Below are 27,038 nucleotides of genomic sequence, written 5' to 3' on the forward strand. Positions count from 1 at the left end.
CAGCCTCTTACACAACATTGCCTTGTTTCTAGCTTCTATTCTCTAAACTCTATTGTTCACGTACTTGTATTCATTTATTTGTTATCTGCGTTACTTGCCCTGCTTCCATTCCCAACCCCCAAAACGTATCAGCATCACACAACACTAACTTGGGCTGGCAACTTCTCTTCCCCATTCCCAGTTGTCAGAACACTGTGACCTGGCACATTGTAGGCACTTAATGAACACCGGTGAAGACATGTATGAATCTGGAAGCTTGTTCCAAGGCCCTGACTGAGGGCTTCGGGCAAAGGAGCTTTCTAAAGGCTGGCTGAGGTGATGCCGTGCAGATCCCAGCCGCCAGACGCTGAATAAGCCGCTGACCCTTTCCCTAAGGGTGGAAGGGCCAACTGAACTGGGCCCGCGCCCATTCGCCAGCCCCGGAAGGTAGGGGCCAAATCAGTAAATGCGGTGAGATCTCCAGCTTTGTAAGGAGCCTCCAAATGGGGCCCAGAGCCGTGGGCAGGCCCCGCCCGCAGCCCGCGCTGGCGGCCCCGCGCCCTCCCCCGCTGTCTGCCGTCCCAGGGGTGGCGGGGACAGCCCCGGCCGTCCAGCTGAGCCCGGTGGTGGCGCGGGTGGGAGCCGCCTCACGCGCGTCCGACGTCCCCGCTCCAGCGGTGCCGCCGCCGGGCCGGGCTGCTCGCCGAGTTGGCCGCGAGCGCCGGGAAGATCGCAGAGTTTAGAAAGTCGTCGCGAAGCTTTTGCGGAGAGAAGGGGGTGGAGGAGTGGGGTTGCCGGAGAGAAAAACCCGCCTCTTGCGAGTACAGCGAGGAAGAGGGGGGGAAAGGCGCCGAGTTCCGCTTCCTGAACGGCGGTGGGTCGAGAAGCTCGGCGCTGGGCAGGCGGGTGAAACCCGCGCTCTGGGCCCGCGGCGAGGTCAGCGCGGCCGGCGATGGCCGGAGAGCGGACCCGCAGGTTCACGCGGAGCCTGCTGAGACCCGGGCAGGCGGCCGAGCTCCGGCACAGCGCCGCGTCGGCGGCTGCGGTGGCCGTCAGCAGCCGGCAGCAGCAGCGGGTGAGTGTGGCGCGTCCTCCCTGCCTCCCCGCGCGCCCCGGGCGGCGGGGGGACCAACGCCTGGCCTCCCTGAGCATCCAGGGTGCTCCTGCCCCTGACGCCCCCGCTCTCTTCCCCTGCACTCCCTCCTGCGCCGTCTCTGCGGGTGCCCCTGGCGCTCCGCGAGGCAGTGCCATAACGCACGAGGACCGGGGGCGCGTTTGGGGACCTGGGACTCTCGGATGAGCAGCTACACCGGCAGCAGAAGCGCAGCGTGGGAGAGGATGTGGTCTGGGTTTGGGGCGGTGGGGAGGTGGCTGGAATGCATCCCGAGTAACATTGGTGCTAGATTGTGGGGTGGCAGGGACCCGAGGGGTGGGGGAGTCTACTGAACGGAACCCGTGGATCCACAAGTCTGTGCGTCTTCATCACCCCGGAGACTAGTGCGCAGTGAGGGGAGGATGTGATCCGAGGTCCTCGCCGGTTGCCAAAGCTGGAAGCCCATGTTAACGCTATCGCGGAAATAAATGTACTTCGCACCACCCTCCCTCCACTGGGGGAAAAAAAACCCACAAACCACTTTATACTACTCCAGAAAGGGCTGGGCGAACAGGCTGGAAGAGATGTGGGTCATTAAGTATCCAGTGGTTTCTGGAATTTTTCTAAGATGTTCTCGGGGTTCTCCCGCCAAGATCGCTTTGCTGGTTACTTCCTTATTGAAATGCCTTCTGAAAGTGCTGGGTGATTTCCGCGGGAAATCCTGGGGCAGCAGCCAGCCGTTCTCCTCTGATGCCCAAATCATATCCATACCTCTCCAGATGTTCATAAATTCCAGTAGGTGTCACACTCTGGGGCTGGAAGTGTCAGGAGAAAGAAAAGCAACTCTGGTGGGAAAGGGAAGCGAGTGGAAACAGCCTGACAGCAAGACTGGGGCTCAACCGCCTCTCTGTCCTCTGGGCCTGCCTTTGCTGGACCGGAGTCCCAGGTGGTGGGTTTCCTTTCCCTTTTTGCCAGGAAATATCATTAGGATTTAAACGGCTTCTTCTAAGAATGTCAAAGAAAGTGTTATTCTTGCCAGTCACTCATCCGGAGGGAGCCAAGAGCTGCCCAGAGACAGTTCCCAAAGCCAAGACTTTTCTCTAAAGCCAGAGGTCAGAAAGTTGAACAGAACGGAAGTTAACTGGCTGGCAGAGAGAAGAGGCATCAGATGCCCAAGAGGGTGGGGTGATTGCAGTGTGAAAGGACTTGGTGACCAGGGTGCCTTCTCTTTCACTTACCACTGGCTGCAGTCTGCGGTTATTCAGAGGTGATTCAACTGTTAGCCAACCCTGGGGCTGCTGGTGGTTCTGATATCAGCATGCACATTTTCGAGACAGAAAGGATAAACGACCAAAGTGAGCATTTGGAAACAAGGGTCAATTCGAGGAAAAGTAGAGATAATAAGAAAATCTCTAGGCATGCACAGAAGATAATTTTTACTTTTGAATGATCATTCAGGATTGTGCTTTTGTCATTCTCTGCCATTTGCTTCACAATAATTTTCTTTTGCAGTTGATTCATTTTACCGAGTGACAGTACTGATCTGGCAAAGAAGTGCCTAAAAATAAGTAGTATTCAACTGGAATAAACAGCTCTAAATGTTGTTTTGTTTTTAAGTGGGTTTTACTAGTTTTCGTAGTGCTGGAATGTCTATAAAGAATGTGTATCCTGGATACCTTTCCACACACAATTTACTTTCTCCAAATTTATGTCAGATTTGAAATCCTAGGGTGTCTTGTCGAAATGAATAAGCTCCATGTCTTAAAAAGAGTTGGGGGAGGGGCGGTTCATGGGCAAATGTGTCCCTGCCTCCCTCCCGTCACTTCAGCACCTTGGCCAACACTCCTGAACTAGCTTTGCCAAGACATTTCATGGGATCTTACACATCTAGTCAGGCAGTGTGGGCAGTGCTTTTGGCAGCAAGAAGACATGTGCTTTGCACCCCATCCTATCAGTTAACCTTTGAAGGGAGAGAAGAAGGTGATGAGTTCTTTGAGTTGGTCCCCAAACTCAGTGGGATTCTGTATGGCAGAGCATCCCTTTTGAACCTGAAACCTTGTAATTGGACCGGGGAGTGGAGGCTAATCTTAGCGTAAGTTCATCCAATCCCTTAAGACTCTTTATGGTTGTTACTTCAAGTCCTCAAATCTTGGTTGTCACAGGAGAAAATTAATAGGATGGGGGAGGATTATTGGTAGCTCACTACAGTGCCGACAAGTAGAATTTTGTGTATTGGAGCAAGCTGTCATCTATTGAAAAGTATTTGAGAGATGCTAGGAGAGCCTGCTGAGAAAAAAACTGTCTCCCTGCTGGATTCATGCAGTTTGTCCTTTCTGAAATCCCTGTTTTGGGAACCAAATCCTCCAGAATGTTATAGAGAGATTGTTGTAACATTGAACTCTGCTCTATCCAATAAGAATCAATGACATTGTCAGATTAATAAGGTAGTTTTAGACTCCGAGCATGGGAAATTCTCTCTCTCTCTCTCTCTCTCTCTCTCTCATATATATATATACGTATATATCTTTATCTCTATCTCTATCATCTCTATATCTATACACTCCATATATCTATATGTCTATGTATAGATATCTATCACTTTCATGCACATACACATAGGACAGGAATGCTTCAAAATGTATTTGAATTATAGAGTGCAGATAGCAAAGGGATGCTGAGTGAGGGCACTGACTAAGGGGCCAACTTTAGGGCAGTTGGCAAGGACATTAGAGGTAGATATCAAAGCAAACTTGATTTCAGTTTTAACCCAAGACACTGAAGTAGGCTTATATGAAGACAGACTCCTGGTTGGGACACACCGTATTTTACATCACTCTTAAAAACAATTATGAAGTGATACCTGCACTGCCATGTTCACTGCAGCATTTTTCACAATAGCCAAGATGTGGAAACAACCTAAATGTGTGTCAAAGGATGAAAAGATAAAGAGAAGGTGAAATATATATAATATTATTCAGCCTTAAAAAAAGGAAATTCTACTCTCTGCAACAATGTGGAGGATATTATACTAAGTGAAATAAGTCAGACACAGAAAGACAAATACTGCATGAATCCACTTACATGTGGAATATGGAATGGTAAAACTCATGGAAGCAAAAAGTAGAATGGTGATTGCTAGGACAGGTGGGGGTAAAAGAGAAATGAAGAGATGTTAGTTAAAGGGTACAAATGTCCAGTTATGCAAGATGAATGAATTCTGGAGATCCAATGTGTGACATGGTGACAATAGTCAACAATACTATATTGTATATTCTAAGAGGATATATCTTTAATTAAATCTCAACACATACACAATTGTAACTATTTAAAGGTGACAGTTAAGTTATTTAACTTGATTGTGGTGATTTTTTCAGAGTATACATATATCAAAACATCAAGTTATATACTTAAATCTATATAATTTTTATATGCCAAAGATACCTTAATGAAATTGTTAAAAAGAAAAAAGAAGCAATAATAATAAAGAACATATATGAACAAAAGCCATACATTTGGGAAAGAAAAATATATGCTCCTTAGTTATCCTAAATTTTTTTTTCTAGAAAATAAATGAATAACAACTCATGCAAAGGCCAATTCAGGATCAAGTGAAGTTCCAGTAATTTCCTGACTCCGCATTCAGGCCCACAAAGCAACCTTCTCTAAAGCAGAATATCAGTTCAAAAATGATTACAAACATTTCTCTCATGTCAGGCATTGAGTGTTTTATTACTTTAGTTGAATATACATACCCTGATGGCCTCAAAGTTGTAATGCTAATACTTAAAGATTCTTTTTATTTTTTGATAAGAAGCCCTTCTTGTAAAATGTATGAAGTGTATTTGTACTTTTGCATGAATTAGTTCACTTAGATAGCTTCCTGCATTTCACTAAGCTATAAACCTAGGATTTGTACATTTGTGTGCATATGTATTATATTTGCTAGCATTTCAAAAGAAAAATACTTTTTATAAAGTATAGATTACTTTTTGCTAACATTTGATCTGTCACTTTGTGTTAAGTGGAGTTTTATTTACAGGATGCGATTGGGTGAGTCAGAGTAATGGAAGACTTTGCGTAACAGAGAAGGTGAGAGGTAACCAGGGTCAGATGATGGAAAGAAAGCACAAAGACAGGCAAGGGCTTACCCAAGACTAAATAATCATTGGTCAGCTTTTGCCTAAAGCCTCTTATCTATTTCCTAGATCAGAACATACTGCTGTATTTCCAAGTACTCTTTAACACGTATATGATATTTACTCTATTGTCACACAAACATTCCTCTGCAATTCATTTTTGAATTGTATCTAACTTTATTAACTTCTTTCAAAGAGGAAATATCCTGCCAGAAGTGATTGTACTTAACCAGCACGTTTTCTCCCGCCTCACCCACCCAGGGAGGGTAAGTGGTAAAGAGAGGTCAGTAAAGAGTTCAGTAATCACAAAAACTTCATATCCTCACTTGGATTTGATATTTCCTAACTTCCTCTGTTCTCCGATGATAGCACTTTTGTATTTTAGGGAGTTTAAATAAGGAGAGGAAACTTTGCCAGACCAAAACAAAGATCTTTGGTTGAGAAGTAACAAATACATAAGCATGTTTACAGGAGAAGGAGGAATTCCTAGAAGGAAGACTTTCCTCTTTTCTGAACTTTGTGATATTTAAATAGTTGACAGTAGGAAGGGATTTTAAAAAGCGGAGTGGGAAATACTGGCATTTCCAAAAAGTCATATACTGGGGGTAAGACTTAGCAAAAAGACCCAAAAAGTGAATTGAATGAAAATGAAACATTTGTTTACCTGTCAGTGTTTGGAGTTTAAAGCAATATGCAAAGTAAAGACCTGTTTGTTTGACGTTGACAGCGTGTTTTCTTTTGTTTTGGAAGGTTTTAACAAGGGTGTTTATGCTTTAACAGAAATCACACACTTTAGCAGAAATCACACATTTCTGTTTTCATATGAGGAAAGTCCCTTGCCTGGTGAAGAAGTCAATACAAACTTAGCTTACAAGATCAAGGTTATCAACTAATGTTTTTGACTTTTCAAGGGCATTGCAGAAATAACTTTAAAAATAAATGGTAGCAACAGTGGGATCCAGAAAACTTGTAGACAGGTCAAAAAGAAATGAAAGAAAGTGCATGTGTATGGTTTGGGGCTGTCTTTTTCTTCACCATTTTCTCAGAGGAAAAGTGCCGTAAAACTTGTATTGTGATAAACCACTTCTTGAGAATCTACAAAGTGCCTGGTATAGTGTTAAGTGTTCACTTCTCAGAGCAATCTTATGAGGAAGTTACTATTGTTGCAAATTACAGAGGAGACCATTGAGACTCATAAAAGTCAAATACCTTACTCTAAGTGAAGAGACTGATAGGGACCTCTTTTGCATCCTGAATAGTATCTAGCAGAAGGTCACCTTCCATTTTTGGAGCCGGCTTCCAACAGCATCTCTAAATTGGCAGACATGAGTTGACTTTGGTTGATGTTGCCTTCTGACTGGTAGCTCTGCCTAAGTAAGAAGAACTCTGTTGTTCCCACTGGTATCTTAGAGAACCAGTCAGTGTTCATTTTAGCATTCCTCTGAGGTTGGAAGCCACAGCAGAGTCCATCCCAGTTACCTGTAATAATAATGGACATTTCCAAGGCCACCGGGAGCTTAATTATTAAGTCCTTAAGATAGAAACTTAGCTAGCCATCTCCTTGGCATCTGTCTGGTAAAGCCAGAGGCAAGTTCTGAAAGAAGGTGGTGTTAATTCCTCTCAAATCCACTTCTGTTTTAGGACAGGCTCCATCTCCATACTCAAATACTTCACCCTACTCCAACAAGTACCTGGAATGTCTTTGAGCACACATCTCCATTGGACTGGGTTGTGTTGGGATCCTTTTTTCACATGCTATCTTATTGGAAGGAGTGATTCTAAGTGTCTTACAAAGACACATGTTAGAAAACAGGGTCAAAAATAGTAAGAAAGGGCGTAAAAAGCAATATTAGTGACAACAGTAAAAGCAGCATTAGGAAAGTAAGACGTAGCCAGGAATAGGTCAATGGAGTAGGATCAGTAAATAAAACACAGGATCATGGAGTCCTATAGCCTTGCTCAAGGAGGAAACCATAATCAGCCATGAGATTAGGAGGTCCATGAGATAAAAGGAAATAATTTGCTCTAGACATGTTTAATTTTAACTCAAGAGACAAGAGAATTTCTTTTTGTGTGATTTTTTTTTTCATAAAAGGCCACATGATGCAGTGATAGACCCTTACTGCTCAGTGTGGTCCATGGGCCACCAATATTGGCATCACGTGGAAGCTTGTTAGAAATGCAGAATCTTAGACCCCATGTGGACCTACTGGATCAGAATGTGCATTTTAACAAGATCCTCTGGTGGTTCGTAAGCACATGAAGATTTGAGAAACACAAGAAATAAACTATGACTTATGCCGTATTTTTGCAGTCCATGGGAATTTTGCAGTCCACTTGTCACGAAACGTGATTGTATGAGGGTCCAATACAATGTAGCTTATTCTGCAATTCTTTGCAAGAATCCCTCGAGACAGAGATGATATTCATACGATCAAAGAATGAAAACGGGATTGCTTTATATTTAACTAACTTTAGGGAAGTCCCTTTTTAATTTGTGGTATGAGTTCTCCTTCATCTAGCACCTTGATTGTAGTGTGAACTTAACTTAAGCTTCTAGGTTAAGAAGAAAATTCCATCACATCCATGAAATGGTTACATCTGAATCTGCAGAAGTTGTCACCCTGGGCTATGGCCCCAAAGGTGTATTCTAGGAGAAAGCCAATGTTCCCTCCCTTACCAGAGAATTTTAAAGCAGAAGCTCTCCAATTCATGAAGGACATGCAATGATCATTCCTTGTTGCTTTATGAGATTTATGTTTCTCTCCTATTAAAACCCTTAGTGATTTGAAAATAATCGGTTGTATCAGAAAATTTGCTAGAATCAGAAAATCATGAAAATGTGTTTTTGTTTTTTTTCTCTTACTGTCATTGAGTCTCAGGAAAAATAAACATGATTTCTCTTGTTCATACTTGAATGTCCTGAGGATGGGATTCCATGAAGTTAAAGACGTTGATTTGCCTGTATGCTGTAATGTTGTCCGGGACCCCTTTGATTGGCTGTCCTTCACCCCTATCTTGGGATATTCTTTCCACTCCTTGACAAAGTGAAGTGTCCTCTTGCACAGTGAGCAATTTGGCCATAGGGGAGTTTAGTGAATGGGAGTAGGTGTAGGAAGCATCAGAGCCTATAAGTTGGGGAGAACAGAATTCTATCCCTGACCCTGTAACCATTTTCTAAGCCACTTCTCTTTGGAGTCTCAGTTTCCTGATTTGTAAAATTAAGACATTAGATGACTGGTTTCTCATATCTGCTATTTCTCTGTCCCAGAGTTCTCAAGGCCTCTCCACCTCATCCCCCAGGTTCTCCAATGTCACCTTCTTAGGGAGGTTATCCAAAGATCACCAAATTGAAATATTTTCCCCCGCCACCCTCTGCTGCAACCTTCTCTGTCCTTTTCCTCTGCTTCATTTTCCTCATAGCTCTTGCCACTACCTAAAGAGATCTTGTTACTTATTTAATTTCTTGTTTCTCTTTTCCAAGCAACTTGCTTTCAATCGAAGTGTCATTGACAGCAGGAAACTTGTCTATGTCACTACTTTTATACTACATTTACTATTTGAAAATGAGATGGAAAAGTCTCCCTTCTCGCTGCAAATGAGACGCTTAAGGAAAGTCAGGAGAGTGGGCTGGATGCACATCATTGAGAGACTGTAGAGGAATTATGACTTAAAAATTTTCCAGGCTGTCAGTATCTGCTAATGATGTTCCTTGAGTCATGTTCACAGTCTACTTGGTAAGTGGTGAAAATGCAATTATGTAGAAAGATATTGAGCACATCCTATATGCCAGGTACTTTACTGTACTATCTCTTTTGATCCTCATGACAACCCTATGGCAAAGGGCATTTATTACTATTTTATAGATGAGGAAAGAGATGCTTAGAGATCAGGAACTTGCCCCAGATCAAGTGAGTCCAGAGGCTGTGTTCTCCAGGACCGGCCTGCACTGCTGACCAGTTCCATCAGGCAGGCAGGCCGGCCTCATTAAACATGCAGTTAGCATCCATGTGAGAGAGCAAAGAGGAAAAAGGAAACCTCAGAAGCTAGCCACAGGAAGAGGTTTTTAAAAAGAGTTTGTTAATGAGAGAAGAGCTGTGCCTACCTTTGCTCTGCTGAACAAGTTTTCATTTATGACATCTCAGCTACACTGAGCTATTGAGGGTGGCGCCAACTTTCGACACTGTCAGTGCTCAGTCATTTCCCAGGGACAGGAATGGCTCAGAGTGGGTTAAGCTTTGCAAACAAAGACCCATTTAACGCTGAAAGGGACAGCATTGGATTCTTCTCCTTCTATAGAAATATATTTCTAGCACAATAAGCATGGAGTAGTTGGGTTACAGCATTACGTCTGTTGCATTGTCTTTTGTAGTCTTGATTTTAGTGTTCATGTTTACAAATGAGAGGGGTTCTTTTTTGTTGTTGTTTTGTTTTGTTTTTCCCACTGAAGTGAGATTTGTTTGCCTCTTATCTTTCATAGCAGTGTCAGTGGGCTGGAAAGAAATCCTTGTGGTTGCTGGACTTGACATGTTGACCTACATTAAATGATGTAGAAATAATAAAATTTAATGAATGTGAGTGAGTTAGTGGCAGTAGAGAAAAACACTTGCTCTTGAAAAACCTTAATATTTTGCAATTGGGTTGAAGTGGGAATGTCTGCCTCTGAGACTAGAAGAATTAATGGACTCGAGTTATCAAAAGTTCCTTTAATTGTGCTGCTAAATGTGAAGTAATCAGTTTTTCTAATTTAATTTCAGCATACCTCCTCCCCTGATATATAGAATTTGGAAAGCTTGGCAGCTTTTTAATTTGTTAAATGCAAAAATGCCAAAGTTTAACAATAGGATCTGGGGAGGGGGCCTATTTAAAAAGATGACACCATTTATGATTAGTACAATGAGCTTTTTTTCATAAAATGATTTTAGTAATTTACCAATTTAAGTGACTAATTAAGGCTGTCAAAATGACCAACGACTTTTGGCCTTTCATGTCACGTATTCTATAAAAAGAACACAGGCATGAACATTTGACTTGGCAGATAAGCAAACAGAGAACTTAACAAAATTTACTGTTCAATGAAGTATGATAATTAAAAATTTTTGAACACCCATTGTTTATTTGCTTAGTTCTTAAAAGTCCCTTTGTCACCGCTATTTAAAAGGAGAAAATGGAAGTTGACAATAGCTGTGTAACCTTCACAAAAATGAAAGTGATGATGGAGCTCAGTAACTTTTTTGAAGAAAATTCAAATATGAAGAACTAACATTTAAAGTCATTTACTTTCTATGTTTTTCACTTATTCAAAAATCAGACATTTATTCAAAATAGGATTTTATCTTCAAAGGAAAAGTATCCCACTTTGCTTTAAAGCATATCTTTATACATAGCTACAATTTTTTTTTCTGTATGTGACATTGCTAGTCATAAAATTTATTGGCATAACAAAACGCACAGATAAGATTCTTTCAGGACCTTTCTGAGTGCTAATAGGACAAGTTCATTCATTAACTTCAATTTTTTGAACTCAAAAGCCATTATGTGGCTGCTAGCCAATCAATTTGAAAAATGTATCTTTTTATCATTAGGAAGCAGTGGTTTCCAGGCTGTGTGACCTTGGCCAACTCTGTTTTGCGTTTCTGTTTTCCTGTCTTTAAAACAAGAAGGTTGAACACTAAGACCTTTAAAGATGCTTTAGTCTTAAAATTTTAGGGAGTTCTTTTTCTTTTTAAGAGGATTAAATTTTTTTTTTCATTTTAACAACACCATTGTTGATTATGATATCTGATTTTAGAAACTGGAAGAATCGGTCCAAATAATCTACAACCAAATTTGTATTTCAGTGATGAAAATAGGAGAATAAAGTGGTTATTTGAGGATGCAACGAAGGGAATGTCTGTTTACATTCCCAAAGGATGGGGCTAGTGGCATGAGAACTGGTAAAAAGGACGGCCAACAGTGACAAAGGTGGGCAAGACAGGTTCTTCCAACCTGGTGGAGGCTCCAAGGCAAGCATGCAATCTTATTTCCCTCTTTCGATCCCTGCAGAGAACAGTATGACCCATCTGTTTTAGAGAGCGAGCTTTCCAGTTCCCGTGCCCAACTTTTGTAATTGTGGCTGTCTGGCATAAGATCTGTGCCAAGCACCTCTCAGCACCCACATGACTAGAATGTAGGCGAGTGTGGGGAGAGGCTGAATTGTCCCCTAAGCTCCACGCCTTCTCCCTGCCATCAAAAACCAGCTAGAACCTCTTTTTCTAGTTCTTCCCTGCCTCTATTTTTTTTTTCAGTCAGAAATACATTTTATTTTATTTATTTTTTTTAATTTTATTTTTTAATTTATTGGGGTGACAATTGTTAGTAAAATTACATAGATTTCAGGTGTGCAATTCTGTATCACATCATCCATAAATCACACTGTGTGTTCACCACCCAGAGTCAGCTCCCCTTCCATTGTCTCTGCCTCCATCACCTCCTTCTCACACCTGAGAAAGGTAATATGGTCTGTCATGCCCTGGTGTGATTTCAGAGGTGCTGAAAAGACAGCAGTCTTTCTTCCCAGATCAGTCTCCTAGCAACCTAATCCCTAACAAGGTCTAGAGCAGTTCATTCACCAGTTAGAAATCAACCTTAAATACACAAGATACCCAATGACTTAAATTCACACTAAAGTGTAAATCCACTCCCTGGCAGGTGTACCTTGGAAAGAGCCCTCATACAGTAGGATAAAAGGATACAAAACTGGGAGTCTAGTGGTACCAGAGATGACTTTTCTTGGTTTGACAGGTAGCTAGTCTTATTTCAGGCATACTTCACCACAGTTTACATCATATTTGTCCCCATTGCCTCTCCTGGACCAGAAGGATAAAGTGTGGTTTTGCCCTCACATTTCCAAAATTCTGAGGGGCCTTCAAGGATAAGCACTGTGGTTATTGTTTCCATCTTCCCAAGGCAGACAAATGTCTGGCACATCGTAGGTGTTTACTAAATGCTTGTTAAATGTAAGAAAGAATGTGAACCTTGGAGATGACAGAAGTACAGGCACGTGGAAGGAAATCTAAGTGCCTGGTTTGCAGTAAACAAATTCTTTGGTATGTTCGAGAAGAAATACTTTTGTGATAAGCTACCAGCATATAGTATGTGCTCAGTAGTCACAAATTGAAGTAAACTGAATGGAGTTGAGTTCAAGATTCCCACAAAAGGCTATTCAAAGGTATTTTTAAAAATTAAATGTTGATTGCCATGGATGTATATTTTTGAATAAATAAGATTTAGCGCAACAGGTGTTATCAGCAGCAGTTCCTTCTCTTGGGAGCTCCTGGGTGGCACACACAGGCCTTCCTGTTTGGCCAGGGATGACATTGTCACTTCCACTGACACTGTGAGCAGTCACGAGTCTGTGGCAGAATAAAACCCTGAGCGGGGTGCAGAAAATGATTGATTAAAATTCAGGAAGTGTGGGCAACAGAGTTTTGACAACAGTCTGTTCCTAGTCCCATGATGGAGAGTGGTTTATATTTTCAAGAAAACCCTTAATAAATCACCAGAACTATCTGATTTTATCAGTGAAGATGAGGGCTATTTTAGTTCTCAAAAGCCTAGCTTCTTTACTGCAAGTCGGAGTTTTCCTGAGATTGTTTTAGAGTATTGTAGTGACTGCTCTATGTGTTTTTTTGTTTTTTTTATTAACTTTGATTTTCATTTAATAGTCACTTTTCACATCTGTGCTTTTTAAACTTTTTTTCTTTTATGAAATTAATAACACAAAATATAGAAAATAATAAAGAATAAATCTAATGAGTACCCATAATCCTACCACCCACTGGGAACAACTTTTGGTGTGTTTATTTGAACCATTTGTCTGCTCACAAAAATGTTCTTTGACACATGTTTAGGCTAATATTGAATATTTAGTTTTTTAATGTGTGTTAAGTGATTCAAGCTAAATTTTGTCCTGCAAATGCATTCTCTTGGCACTTAGGTATACCAACTCCACGTGAACTATATGTTGTGAAGAAGGAAAAAGAAACTCTGCTACACATTTTGGTATCCTACAGGGAGGTTTAGGTGGATGTAGGCGGGGTCACAGAGTAAGACCATGGGTGGTCTTGAACCCAGCGCCTTTTCTCCTTCAGCCCAGTGTGCCATCTGCTGTCATAAGTTAGTATCAGAAAATAAAAGTCTAGAATTTACTTATATTTCCATGAGACTCTCCAGTAAAAGGGAATAAGCCTTCAACTCAACAGATACACATACACGTAACCTGAGCGTAACCACGTGGTTCAATTCTTGAGCACATGAAGTCAGTATGACATGGTGATTGCTGAGACTGTGACCTATATTTGGCAGCAGGTTGAAGATGTGTGCCTCTGGTTTGTGAGTGCAGGGAAGGCTGCATCCGTGCCCTCGGGCTTCTGTATTTCTGTAAACTGACATGATGACTTCTGCTGCTATCTCTAGTGATCTGAATGACAACATGTGATCTATCAGTGCCCTAGAAAGGGATCACAACTCGACTGAATCTGGGCCTTCCTGACTTTGTAGAGATACCAACACCATCACTAGGTTTCAATTGCTGATGTAAAAATATGTGTAAATTACAAATTTAGTGGCTTAAACAACACAGATGTGTTATCTTACCGTAGTGTAGGGGACACGTTCTGTAGGAGGCTCAGCAGACTAAAATCAAGGTGTCGCAGGGCTCTGTCCCTTTCTGCAGTCTTGAGGGGAAAATCTGTTTCCTGCTCACTGGTTGCTGGCAGAATTCAGTTCCTTGTGATTGAAGGGCCCAGTTTCCCACTTTCTTGATGGATGTAAACAGAGGACCAATCCTTGGCCAGCCATGTTCCCCTTCCTCCATCATCAGTCAGCAAAGGTTGGTCAAGTCCTTCAGGGGTTGTATCTCTCCGACTCATTCATCTGCCTTTCTCTCCGGTTGTTATGGATTCATGTGATTAGATTGAGCCACCTGGATAATCCAGGATAATTTCCCCATCTCAACATTCTTAAGCTTAGTAACATTTGTAAACTCCCCTTTTCCATGAACTTAACCATATTCCCAGGTTCTGGGAATTCGGATGTGAACATCTTTGAGGAGCCTACCACAAACACACTTAGAAGGATTATTAAAAGAAGCAAATCCTGCCTAAGCACTGTTTTCTGATCCTAATGCAAAGTGGGGGAAAACAGCCTTTTGTAAAATACCCAGAGTTCAATTTTCCTTTCCACTTGTGTGGCCTTGATTAGGTTAACAAACTTCAGCTTCTCTCTTTTTAAAATAAGGAGACACAAGATTCTCATGAGGAGTCAATGATAACATGTTTAAGAGTTTTGGTTTTTTTAAGCTACGTTCATTGTCATAGTTGTCATAAAGCCAGTGAGAATGTTGCTCATTTGTTTCTGTGCCCATGAGCCTAGGAACAGGCATTTTGGAATAAGCACCATTGTGACTCAGGGCACAATAGACTGTAAGCACAGCTTGTATCAATATATGTGTCTTCCTGAATGCTGCTGATACGCTTGATTACTGCCCCAAGGGGTTAAATCTCACCTTATTCCAACCTACTTTACCAGCCTCACTTTCTAATTGGTTCTCTCCTCAACTTTGTCCACACTACAGCCACCCAGGATCCTGGGAATTTCCCATGTATGCTATGTACTTTTATGCTACCAGCTGCTCAGAGTACCCTTTCTTTCTTTCTTTCTCTTCTTATTCAATTCCTACTTGACTTTCAAGATCCAACTTATTATTTCTTTCACCTGCTACCCTCCCCTGAGTCCATAGGCAGTCTCTTCTTCTTCTGCGTTTCCATAGCTCTTATTAAATATGTCAGTTATTTTTCATTTCAATTATTTAGTTATCACCTCACCCCATCAGACAGAGTTTTATAACATAATATTTGATTGTTGGTTAGGTGGAGGGAGAGATGAATGTGCATATTTATAGTTCTTTTCAATGTTCTAACCACTCTATGTCATTTTAAAATGGAAATGCACTGCAAATATTGTAATGAGAGAGGAACAATATGGCATTATCTTTCTCTTCCTTACTTAGATGCTTTAAATATTACCTAGCTTTGGAAAATGATCGTCCAGCATTCAGGTTCAATGCTTTTGGAAAAAAAAAAAAAGAAACAGGTTCAGAGATTTTTTTTTTTTAAGGACCTATTTTAATTATTGCCTTTCAATAAGATGATGTGACTATGAGGAAAAAGTTGCATTTCCACTCTGTGGTTTTCTTTATTTTTCAAAGTGCATACTCTATCACTTCTCATTGGAATTTTTAGCTCCTGACTATTTCTACCATTTCTAAATATTTTTTCTAGTATCAATGAGTTATAATAAATTGTGCATTAATTTTTTAATGAATTATCCAATTTGCTGAGGGAAATATGGAGACATTAAATTGCCCCATTGCTAACACTGAAAATCTTTGATCTAATTGTTCCAAACCCTAACATTCCTTTGCTGCCTGGCTCAAAGGCCCAGTGACCACCTTTGGGTACCTGGTATGCAACTCGCACCTGTAAGCCATCAGCCTTCATGTTTGGTCTTCCCAAGCCCAGAAAGCTCTTTTCCCTATCCTCCCTCAGATGTCTTCTCACTCATCATTTCCTCAAGGAATCCTTCCCTAATTTCCTAATTTGAAATCTACTAAGCTTGAATTATGCTGGGTACCCACCTCCTGTGGCAAATGCTGATTTTCTGTTTTTTAAATTATGAAATATTTCACATGTAAAAAAAGAGTATCTAGAATATATGTTTACTTCTCAAAGAATAAAAATGAAACTATTGTTTATGAAATGTCGATGAGCAATGCCTTTGCAGACTTTAATCTGCCTCTTCTCATCCCAAACTCCTCCTTTCCCTTGAGATAAACAATAAACAAAAAGTGCTCATCGTTCCCCTGCTTCCCTTCTTTAACTTGTTTATTTTGAAGATATTCAGATTTACAAAAAAAGTTGTAAAAATAGTCAAAAGGATCTCATGTAACCTTCCCCCAGGTTCCCCAAAAGATAATAGTTTAATTACACATAAAATTAATTATTCTGTCTCCCTGCTTACCTTGCTGGGTGTTCCAGGAGTGTCCCTTGTGTGGGTTGTGTGTGTCCTCCTGTTATATTTGAGCTGTGATGGCTATTGGCATATCAATAGGTGGGATTGACCCTCAGGCTGACTGGCTGTGGAGTTTGGCCACATCCACAGCTCCTATACAGAGGGCTTACCACACAAAGCAGAATTCATCTCAGTGGGCTCTGGTGCCTAGTGGGACCGCCCTTTTCGTATGCTGCTTGTGGGGCTAATTGGGTGGTGCTCCTCTCTGATCTTAAGCCAACTTCCAAGTACGTTGGTTCTGGGGCCTCTTGGGAGGGACTCTGGTGCAGGCCCAGGTCAGCCACTGCCTGTGACCTGGTAGGAGCTTCAAAGCTATCAACAGTTGGTTACTGCCTGTGCTGAACCTGGAGTCACATGGAAAAGGCTACGCTATGAACCGAGAATGGCTGCCTCCAATACCAGGTCTGGGGTAGCTCCCCAAAAAGCCAGGACATCCAAGACCTGCTGCCATCTACCAGCTCCCATAAGGTTCAACTGCTGATAAAGCCTCCTGCAGTACTAGTTGGGTAAGGCAGAGTCTCAGTGACTCAGCATGATGGAGCGAGCAGAGCTCATCAGGCCAATCAGATTCAGATTTGGCCTATGGAGGAGGGATCAACACAAGAAAGATGGTGCCTGCCTGCCAGCTGCACAGAAGGAGGAGCTATCACAGAGACTGTCCTCCAGCCCTGGCCTCGAGGCCACACACCTCAGTTTGCCCCACGTATGCCTCTGACAACCCCCAAATCACCATCCTTCCACTGGAGACCAAGGTGAGTGCCTGTGAGTGAGTGAGTTTGAGAGGATGTCTAGGTTTCCTGCAGCTTTGCATCCCACCCAGATGGTCGGAATCCCCACCGTGTTTCACAGCCAGGTGTTGTGGAGGCTCCTCTTCCTGCAACCAGTACTCCAGGCTAGGAAACCTGAAATGAGGCTAGGGACCCTTGCTTCTCTGTGGAGAACCTCCATGGCTATGAGATCCCTCCCAATTTTCATTTGCCACAGGGAGGTTTGGAGCCAGCTCGTTTTGCGTTTCCACCCCTCTTACCATTCTTTCTCTCTCTTTTGTTTTCCTCTCCCCACCTCCAACTTTGGTTCAAGCCATTGTTTCTGAGTCTAGTTGTGTAGGACACAGCTCCCCTGCCCATGGTGGTATTACGAGCCTTGCAGTCAGTCGCCAGTCATTGGTCGGGCGCTCACAGCAGCTCACGGGGCAGCTCTCCCTGGCTGCTGGCCATTCATACTGGCCAGCTGGACACCAGCCACTCATGGCAGCACACAGTAGCCTACAGCAGCCCATGGCAGCTCACGCCAACCTCCAGCTGCTCATGGCAGCCCAGGTCCAGGGAGAGCTGTTTTTCACAATCTTAGCTGTAGAGCGCTCAGCTCATTGGCCCATGTGGTAATTGAACCCAGCGACTTGGGCGTTAGGAACACAGCACTCCAGCCACCTGAGCCACTGGGCTGGGCCTTTTTTTTTTTTTTTTTTTTTTTTTTTAAATAAGGGCACAGCTCACAGCTCATGGCTGGGATCAAACCGGCAACCTTGTTGTTATTAGCACCATGCTCTAACCAACTGAACTAACCAGCCACCACCACCCCCTTACCATTCTCAATGTGGCTTCTTCTTTATAGTCTTAGTTATAAAACATCTGTTTAGCTAGGCTTTGGATGGTTCTCCAGGTTGATTTTTCTATAAATTACTTGTAATTTTAATGTGTTTATGGGATGAGGCAAGCACAATGTTTATCTACTCCCCCATCTTGAATCCCAATCTGGATTCTTTTTGTTTGTTTGTTTGTTTTTCTACTACTTTATCTTCTAAATTGCTGATTCGATCCTCTGCTTCATCTAATCTACTGTTGATTCCCTATAATGTTTCTTTATTGTATTCTTTATTTCTGACTGGTTCTTTTTTATGTTTTCTATCTCCATTTTTATGTTCCCAATCTCTTTGTTGAAGTTCTCCCTGAGATCATTGAGCATACTTATATCCAGTATTTTGAACTCTGCATCTATTAGTTTGCTTGTCTCCATTTTGTTTAGTTATTTTTCTGGAGCTTTGTTCTGTTCTTCTATTTAGGACATGTTTCTTTGTCTCCTCATTTTGACTGCCTCCCTGTGTTTGTTTCTATACATTAGGTAGGGATGCTATGTCACCTGGTCTTAGTAGAATGGCCTAATATAATAGGTGTGCTGGGGGGCCCAGTGGTATACTCTCCCTGGCCACTAGTGCTGAGTGCTCTAGGTGTGCCCCTGGTGTGGGTTGTGTGTGTCCTCCTATTGTCATTGAGCCTTGGTTGCTGTTTGCATATCAGTGGGAGGGATTGACCCTCAGGCTGATTGGTTGTGAGGACTGGCTGTGACTACAGTGGAGGAGCTGTTGTGCAGGGACTGACCCCATGGAGCAGGATTTGCTTTAGCAGGGCTCTGGTGCCAGCCCAGTGGACCCTTTGGGTGTGTCGTCCTTGGAGGCAGCCAGGTGATGCTCCAGCTGAGTTAGAAGCCGGCCACTGTGCATGCCGGCCACTGTGCATGCCAGCCCCAGGCCAACCAGGGGGAACCCACTGCAGGGCAAGTTCAGCACAGCCTGTACCTTGCCCAGGGCTAACTGGCATGAGCCACAAAGCATTCTGCAGATAGCCACTGCTTGCACTGTGCTTGGAGTTGCTTTGAGAGAGGCCAAGCTACAAACCAAGGTCGGCTGCTGCTAATATAGGCTTAGGGCTGCCCAGCCAGAGGTATGGGACATGCTGAAGCCAGATGCTGCTTGTTTGGGTTTTGTGAACCTTTGAGGGACTTCAGAAAAGTACGAGATACCGTATTCACAACTTTTATTACAGTACTTTGTTATAATTGTTCTATTTTATTATTAGTCATTGTTATTTGTCTCTTACTAGGCCTAATTCATCAATTAAACTTTAGCATAGGTATGTATGTATGTACAGGAAAAAACACTGTATATATAGGATTCAGTACTATCCAAAGTTTCGGGTGTCTACTGAGGGTCTTGCAACATAACTCCCCTTGGATAAGAGAGAAGAACTTTACTGGCCATTCTTGTTATCTTTTCACACTGAGAATTTGGCATGTATTTGGGAGACTTGATTTCATATCAGCAAGTGTTTCAAAATGAATGGTGGGATGATCATTAGACGTTTTGTAGGAGGAAATTCGTTGAATTTATTTAAGTTGCGTTTTCAAGTTTCATTAGCATTTTCTCAAAACTATGCTGGTAATTAGGAACAGTACTCTTCCATCATCAAATTTATGGGCTTCATTACTCATTATATAAATGTCCTGCATCAAATTTCCATTATAAGATTCACAACACTAAATGCAAGCAGGTGTCTCCGCTTAAGAAAATTCCAAGTATTTGAACTTTTGCCCAAATCTAGGGACAAAAGGGCTATTTGGGCCACAGAGTTTCCTGACCCCAAGCATTTCTGGTGCACATGATTTTGTTAAAATCAAACTGAATTATATAGTATAAAAATGTCTCACTTATTCCATTTGAGTTGTATTAAATACCCATCCTGAAAGGCAGATAATAATTTCAAAGTCTCAAATTTTGCCAGACACAAATTCTGGAATTCTGGTGGTAGTATATAGTTATTATATTATATTAGAAGATTTTTTTTTAAGTTTAGATTACCAGTTAAATTCTATACTTGTATGAAAATGTGTGGTAGTGCAAGTGAGTTTGGTAGAGAAGAATGACTCGTTTTTACCATCACAGGGTTGCTGTTGATCAGGATTGTGACTTAGAGCTGGGGGTGGAAACCTATTGTATGGATTTTGGCTGCAAAATTAAACCTTCAAGGAACAGGAGAAAGGACACTTGCAGAAGTGAAGTGGCAACTCATTTGACCCAAACAAGGAAATGGGCATAGGGTGGTTAAGTAACTTGTTCAAGATTATGCAATTTTAAATGGTAGAACAGTACCGAAGCTCCAGCACTCACAATCTTTGCTACTCTATTGTGAAATAATGTGTGTGTGTGTGTGTGTGTGTGTGTGTGTACATTAGAACATTATGCATTTTAGGGCATAATGAAAAAAATGCCTAATTAGGAAACTGCAACTTCATGTTATTAAGTATAGAATCCAGCTTTATTTCTGTTCTTTTGTCACTAAATGGAAAAGCAATTTCTATAAAAGTTCATTATAAATAACTTATTGGAATGAGAATATTTGTAACTTTGTAGGACAGCCTCAATTATTCAATTTCTAGGTTATGTGGTGAACTTCCAACTGACTCAACTGTCCCAAAGGGACTGTTATCAGCTTTGTTATAGTCACCTGGCTATTTATCTCTAGGAGTAGTCTTAAAAATACTGAAAAATCCTGAAATTCTTATGTCTTGGAGAAGAGTTGAGAGAGCAATAAAACAAAAACAACGAACCCTTATGACTTTTTATTCTGCCTTCTGTTGCAACTAAATTAGAAAATACGACTGTAAATTCAAAAAAGTTGAAATCTAACAATATCTGCTAATGTTACTGGAGCCTACTGCAGATGTTCAATGTACAGCCTCACCACAAAATAGAAAAATAGAATGAAGCTCCACCCCAGACACCCCAGAGGGTTCAGGATCTTCACGGACAAATCCTTCCCTGAGTTTATCTTTTTCTAACATTACTCCCATTTCCTTAACAGCAGGCTTTCAACCAATAAAATTGATTAAAATGAACAGAAAGAGCAGTTTTGAATAGCGAAATAACCTGGGGGGGGGGTAGGTAGGGCCATACTTTGGGGTGAGGAGGCTTTATTGTCTGCTTAGCCTTAGTGGAAATGGAAACTGATGAAACGATGATTTAGCCACTCTTTTACCAGCTGCCTAATACTACTGTTGGGTTCTCTGATGGACACGGAATACACTGCTGAACAAGACACTTACAGGCTGCCACATTGGTCATTCAGCAGGAGGCAAAACTCTCCAAATCCCTTCACCTCTAGCAGACTCCATTGACCTTTATCCCACCCTCTCCCCCCACCACACACACACACACACACACAAAGTGTAGTTCCGGAAACAAAATGCTAATAGTTGTATCTTTGCAGACGTGTTTAAAACCAATGAATATAAACAATATATTTCTGTGTCACATATGCCTTCCATCTTGTTTATGGAGTTGTTTTCATACAATTGCAAGAGGGGTGTGTATGTGTCTGAAACCCAAGATTCTTGGGAATCTAAGCCAATTTCCTTTTATTTACTGGGAGGAAATGTTCTAGTGTATGTCAGAAATTAGATTTCTGAAGGTGGAGATTATCCTAAATGGTATCCTAAGTGTTGTTTCATTCATCTCATGTTGAGATGCTTACAACACATTGTTAGAAAATTACATCATCTCATAATTGCCATTGACAAACTGTCCTTTAGAATCTTAAAATAACTACCTCTACTCTGAGGAGAGAAACCCCCCCAGAATACATCACAGCAGTAAACATCACCTATATTCGTGCAAATAATGTCATAAAGTATGATTTTTGGAGAACAATCACAATAAACAAAAGATAGGGAAAGGTTACTTTTAAAATACTGTATGTTGCTGTGCTAAGTTGTTTGGCAGAAAACACATTGTTTACTTCATCATTAGCTCATTAGTTCTCTCCTGCTTTGTCAATGTGTTCACCATATTTTATCTTTCTCCTCTGACTCAGCTGTTCTGTTCTATAGATCCTATTCACAACAGATGAACATAAATATGTGCCTTATTCTCAACAAAAACCCAGGACATAGAGTTACAATTGTTATGACTGACTTTTTCAAACTATTACATACTTTAATATCGATTTCAAGATTATTCACTTAGGAATCACCATTCATGTGAGTGATCTAGAAGGGGAGAGAAAAATAACATTAAACTCTTGGCAGTTTCCAGTTATGAAAAGCTATGGAGGTAAGTGCTCTGTCTACCTAGACAAATAGTTATGTATATGTTGACTCTGTATGTCTGACGCTGAGCTAGATTCATAGAAATTAAGGCACAAGAACAACATATGGTCTGCAGATATGCTGGTAATTGAAACCCGTGTCTTCGGGGCTTCAGCCTGTTGATTTAGCTTTGTCAGTTGGTTACATAGCTTGACAGAAAGCATGGGAACTTGACTAACTTATACTCAGATTTTGGCTGCTGATCCTTAGTTTAATAATCATGAAATCAGCAGACCATGCTTTGTGGAATAAGAACTGAACATTAAAAACTTTCAGTATTTTTGTAACCCTGGCATTCCAGCCTGATACCTAAGCCAGAGCTACGGGCTGTGTTTTCTGAAGGAGCTTCCAGAGATGAAAGAATAAACCTCTGCTTCAGAATGGAAGATTTGGTGTCAGAGAAATATGGGGTAGGCCACTGTGTTTGACAGAAAATTGTAGCCATTTGAACAGCTGGGACCAAATGGAAGCCAAGAGGGAGTAGATGCCAGGAGTATCAAAAACGGGTATAAAAAAGAAAACCAGGCAGGAGCTTGAGACACTGAAGTGGATTGGCTTAAGGCTTTGTATCTTAGCCAAGAAAAAAAACATTAAACCACGTTCCCTTGAGCTTTAAGGTTGCCAGCCCCAAAATTCACAGTTGTCTTCTTTTCAGTTAACCATGAGAGTCTGTTTCAGCTCTTGGAAACCCAGAGGCTGTATTAGTTGGGGAGTGTGGTATTTCTTCATGTCTGTTCAGGAAACGATCACATCATGTGGTCAGGTTGACAGCCTTTCCTCATTCGAAATCCCACACATAATAGCAGGGGTCCTGAGGATATGGATGCCTGCACAGCAGAGAACCTGATGAACAAAATGTTAGATGATTGGTCTCTAGTGAGGCCCAACCCATAAGGCTGTTTTCTCTCTTACATAACCACCAAAGGGTTCTTAATTCAAAAAGAAAGGTTTCAAAAAAGTATAGCCATTCAAAAATAGATTGTTGCTGATTTGTAACAGGGCTTTACATACATTTAAAGGACAGTTTGGAAAGGCCTAGAATGCCTCCAACTTCAGCTGCAACTTGTTGCCCTTCTGTGAAACCAACCAAAGGGCCTGTCTAGGGGGAGAGTGATCGTTAAGATGGGATGCACCTTGCTTATTTTATCCATCCTCCTAATTCAGTCCTGTAAGGAATGGTAGCTCACGCCTCACCTACCCTTGGGTCAGTATTTCTCCCTCAAACCTATTCAGAAACAGAGAGAAAAATTTAGTCCCAGTGTTTGATATGATATGCAGAACAGAATAGAAGAGACTACATATTTTGTGAAAAATGGTGGTTACAAAAAGTTTCCTCATGCACTGTGTTTTTCTTTACAAATGCATGAGTATTACATTTGGAAATCAAGTTGCAGCTATAATACTCCCTGAAGCTTACTTTCCGCTGTGGAAAATCCAGTCAAACAGGGGTGACGGGACAGCTCAAACCTAGGGGGCCACCACACCAGGACTGTGAATTCCTGTTATTTCAGCAGAGTAACTGATCGGAGAGGCAGGGAATGGGGGCTGGCAACCAGAAGGTGGCCTCTGTTCTCTGTTGGCAGGAATAAGGAGTAACAGATGCAATTATAAATAGAATTATAGCTCAAAGCAGGATTACTTAGATAACTCAGTCAACACAAGGTTTTGCTTGATTCAATTTTCTAGATGATTTCACCAATGATTAACCTAATTTTGTTAGTGGAGATCTAAAAGGAGAGCCAGCTTAAACATATTCAGCCAAGGCAGCATTTTCTTTTTGCTTTTTTTTTTTTATTGTAGGCGTATCTCCAGTTATTAGTTCCTTTGACTAGATAGTGTTAGCCACTTTTTTTTTTTTTTTTTGGCAAAGCAGAAGAAAAAAAAATCGCTAAAGGACTATTTAGAAATCTAAAAGAAAATGGACAATCTGGAGAAGTGTTCATGCTGAATAATTATCTTAGATGTTTTACCCAAATGGCATACCAGGTCAAACTGCTGAATCAATCAATCAGCCTCTGTCTCTGTCTCTCTCTTTCTCACTACAATATCATTTTATTTCTATTTATCTCACCATAACGTTCAAGTCTTAGCATGAACAGTGAGATTTGTTCCTGTGGCTAAGCTATCTCAAAAAAAAAAAAAAAAAAAAAAAAAAAAAAGTTGGATGTCTATTTCCAACCTCAACTGACCTTTTTGACTCGTGCATAAGGCACAACCTTTGGAAATGCATATCAGAAGCCCAAAGCTGGACTGAATGACCTACTCACTCTTGCCATTTCCTAAAAATGAAATTATTGGGTAATAGATTTGATTATGAAATCCTTTCAAAAGCTTTTCTTGGTTTAATTTTAGTCTTATTTGCACTTGAGCTTGGAAAGTGAAATAAGTAAGAGGATTTGCTGTTTGGGGGAAAAAACTGTATATTTAGATAATACCACCTCCTAGATTTTTAATAAGATTTTTCTTACATTAAAACATCACAATTTCTCTTTTTTGTTCAAAATCTTCTAAACAAGTACAAATTATAATATACCTATTATTATTATGTAACCTTTGTTTTGAGCATGAAATCTAAGAAGTTTTATATATGTTGTACAAGTCCAGATAAAAGCAGAAAACCTTGATACGTCAACCAACTATTTTTTTGTTGTTGTTGTTTTTACTTCTTATTTTATATAGAAAAGGTCATAATAAGACATTTAAAAAGCAAATTAGATACTAGTGGGAAATCTGCTAATGAGACCTGTTCAAGCTCCCTGACTCTAAGTGAAACAGGCTTGATAGACTAGATACACATAAATATAAGTATCATATAATGTTTTATGTCTTTAGTTTGCAAAGAATTTTAAGATAGGATTATTTTAAAATAATCTCATCTAATTTAAGCCTTGAAAAAAAAATGTGATGGGGAAACTGAAGCTTAAAGAGTTTGAGTAAAATTTTTGGCCAAACTGTTCTTATTTTAGCTGATTATCTTTCTTTTTATTTAGTAACGTTTTATTTTAATTAGTTGATGTTTCAAGGCTTCCCTTCCACCTCTCTTATCCCTACCAAGTGTAAAGATAAAAAAAAAGCCTTTTAAATTAAACATAGAAATGAAACAGAAACCCAAAGCAGTGAAGGCCACTGAAAACACGAAATAGTTAGATGGCAGAGCAGGAAATAGAACAGGGGTGTTTTCCCTGAGTAATGAATACTAAATGTACCGCATTCCAGGCAGGCATCTGAGACCAGGCTGAAAACTGGAAACCAGGGATTGAAATGGGCTCCACTGCCCTTGAAAAAGCCTGGACGAAGCTGCCACCCTGTCCCATTTCTAAGAACCATATTCCTAAAATACAGCCTCTCAAACTTGGCTGAGCTACCAGCTGGCCTGAATCTTGGGTGGCTCCAGTCACCATGTAATGGAGTCACCAAGCCCGGATGGAAAGTGAGGTGGCCCCAGAGTCTGACTCAAGATTAGTCTGCAGACTGAAATTCCAGAACATATGAGGAAAACAAATGCTAAGAAAAGTACCCTCTTAAATCAACAATCAAAAGATGAATTTTGTCTTGATTATGTGGAAATAATGGTGCAATCTGGAAAAGCCTTCTTTAAAAGATAGTAAAATGCTGCCATTATGGAAAAGTGGTGATCTAATAAATGTGCAATCATGTAAACTGCAAAGTTACATTATTGTTAAGAAGAATGAAATATATTTTGGCTATCTTCCAGCTTCTGTGGGAAAAATAAAAAGAAAAATATTTTTTTATTTTCATATTTTTATTTATTAGGTATATTAGTAAGTTAAAAAAAAAAGAGGCCACTGTAATAAATTTTGTATCCTACATGAAACTGAGAAAATCCCAAATGATCATAAAGTGGTTACTTTCAAACGACCCCCCACCCCCAGTATGTAAGACTTTTATTCAACCTTCAGAGAACAGGCAGATGACAGAGATCAATTGCCAATTACATTATAACCACATTAAAGCATTTTTCATCCCCTTATATTGCAGCCTATTTTAGTTTAGAATCTTCAAGGACTAAAGGAAGAATTAGCATCTGTATAAAAAGTAAAGAAACAAGGACATATAGATTTTTTTTTTAATGAACTTATTGGAAATCATGGAAATGAAAATTATATCCCTTAAATTAAGGCATAAACTTCAGATGAGAACTCATGTATTAAAAGACCGTATTGAATTCACACAGTATAAAATTCAGAGAAATTAGATTAAAAATATGAAAGAAAAAAATGTCAAATTCAGCTATATTAAATTAAGAGGAGAAATAAAATTTTCAGCTTCTGAACCAGCAGAGGAGAAAAAGATTTTAAAACATATCATTCCAACGGAATACATAATAGGAAGGGGGCATGATTAGTAGACATCTCAAAATAAAATTATGGATGTTATTCTAAGTGCATCGATAATCACAATAAATGTAAGCTGATTAATCTCACCCATTACAAAACAGTGCGTATATTTAGTAATTATGCTAATACTATTTTATAATATCCTCTAATAACAATATAGTATTTTTATTTTTTTTGTAAGGAAACTTCCTTTCAGTTAGTTAGAATTTTCCAGCACCTAAGCTTTTGCTTGGCACAGAAACACCCAAAATATCATTTGAAAAAAAATTTTCATTGTCTGAAAAAGATATATATGGTATCATGATATCTAGTTACCCTAGGAAGTAGGTGATATTATTCAAAATTTCCCAGAGGCAAAATGTGGGTTTACAAATCTACATTTTACCTTGAGACTGTTTGATTCTGCTATAGGCATTTTGTTTCCAATGAGTTTATTAGCTG

The 27,038-nt window shown here is 40.5% G+C and overlaps 1 protein-coding gene across 1 annotated transcript in view; it reads left to right on the top strand.

Moving 5' to 3' along the window:
- Nucleotides 1-766: 766 nt before the first annotated feature.
- Nucleotides 767-27,038, top strand: part of DOCK10 (dedicator of cytokinesis 10) — a 231,599-nt gene continuing 205,327 nt past the window's right edge. Inside the window, 1 exon segment of the mRNA XM_033111994.1 lies at nt 767-1,054. Within this exon segment, the coding sequence (XP_032967885.1) occupies nt 932-1,054 (123 nt within the window). The 5' untranslated portion in view covers nt 767-931.

The sequence above is a fragment of the Rhinolophus ferrumequinum genome, chromosome 8 (assembly GCF_004115265.2).
Source record: "Rhinolophus ferrumequinum isolate MPI-CBG mRhiFer1 chromosome 8, mRhiFer1_v1.p, whole genome shotgun sequence".
Classification (NCBI taxonomy): Eukaryota; Metazoa; Chordata; class Mammalia; order Chiroptera; family Rhinolophidae; genus Rhinolophus; species Rhinolophus ferrumequinum.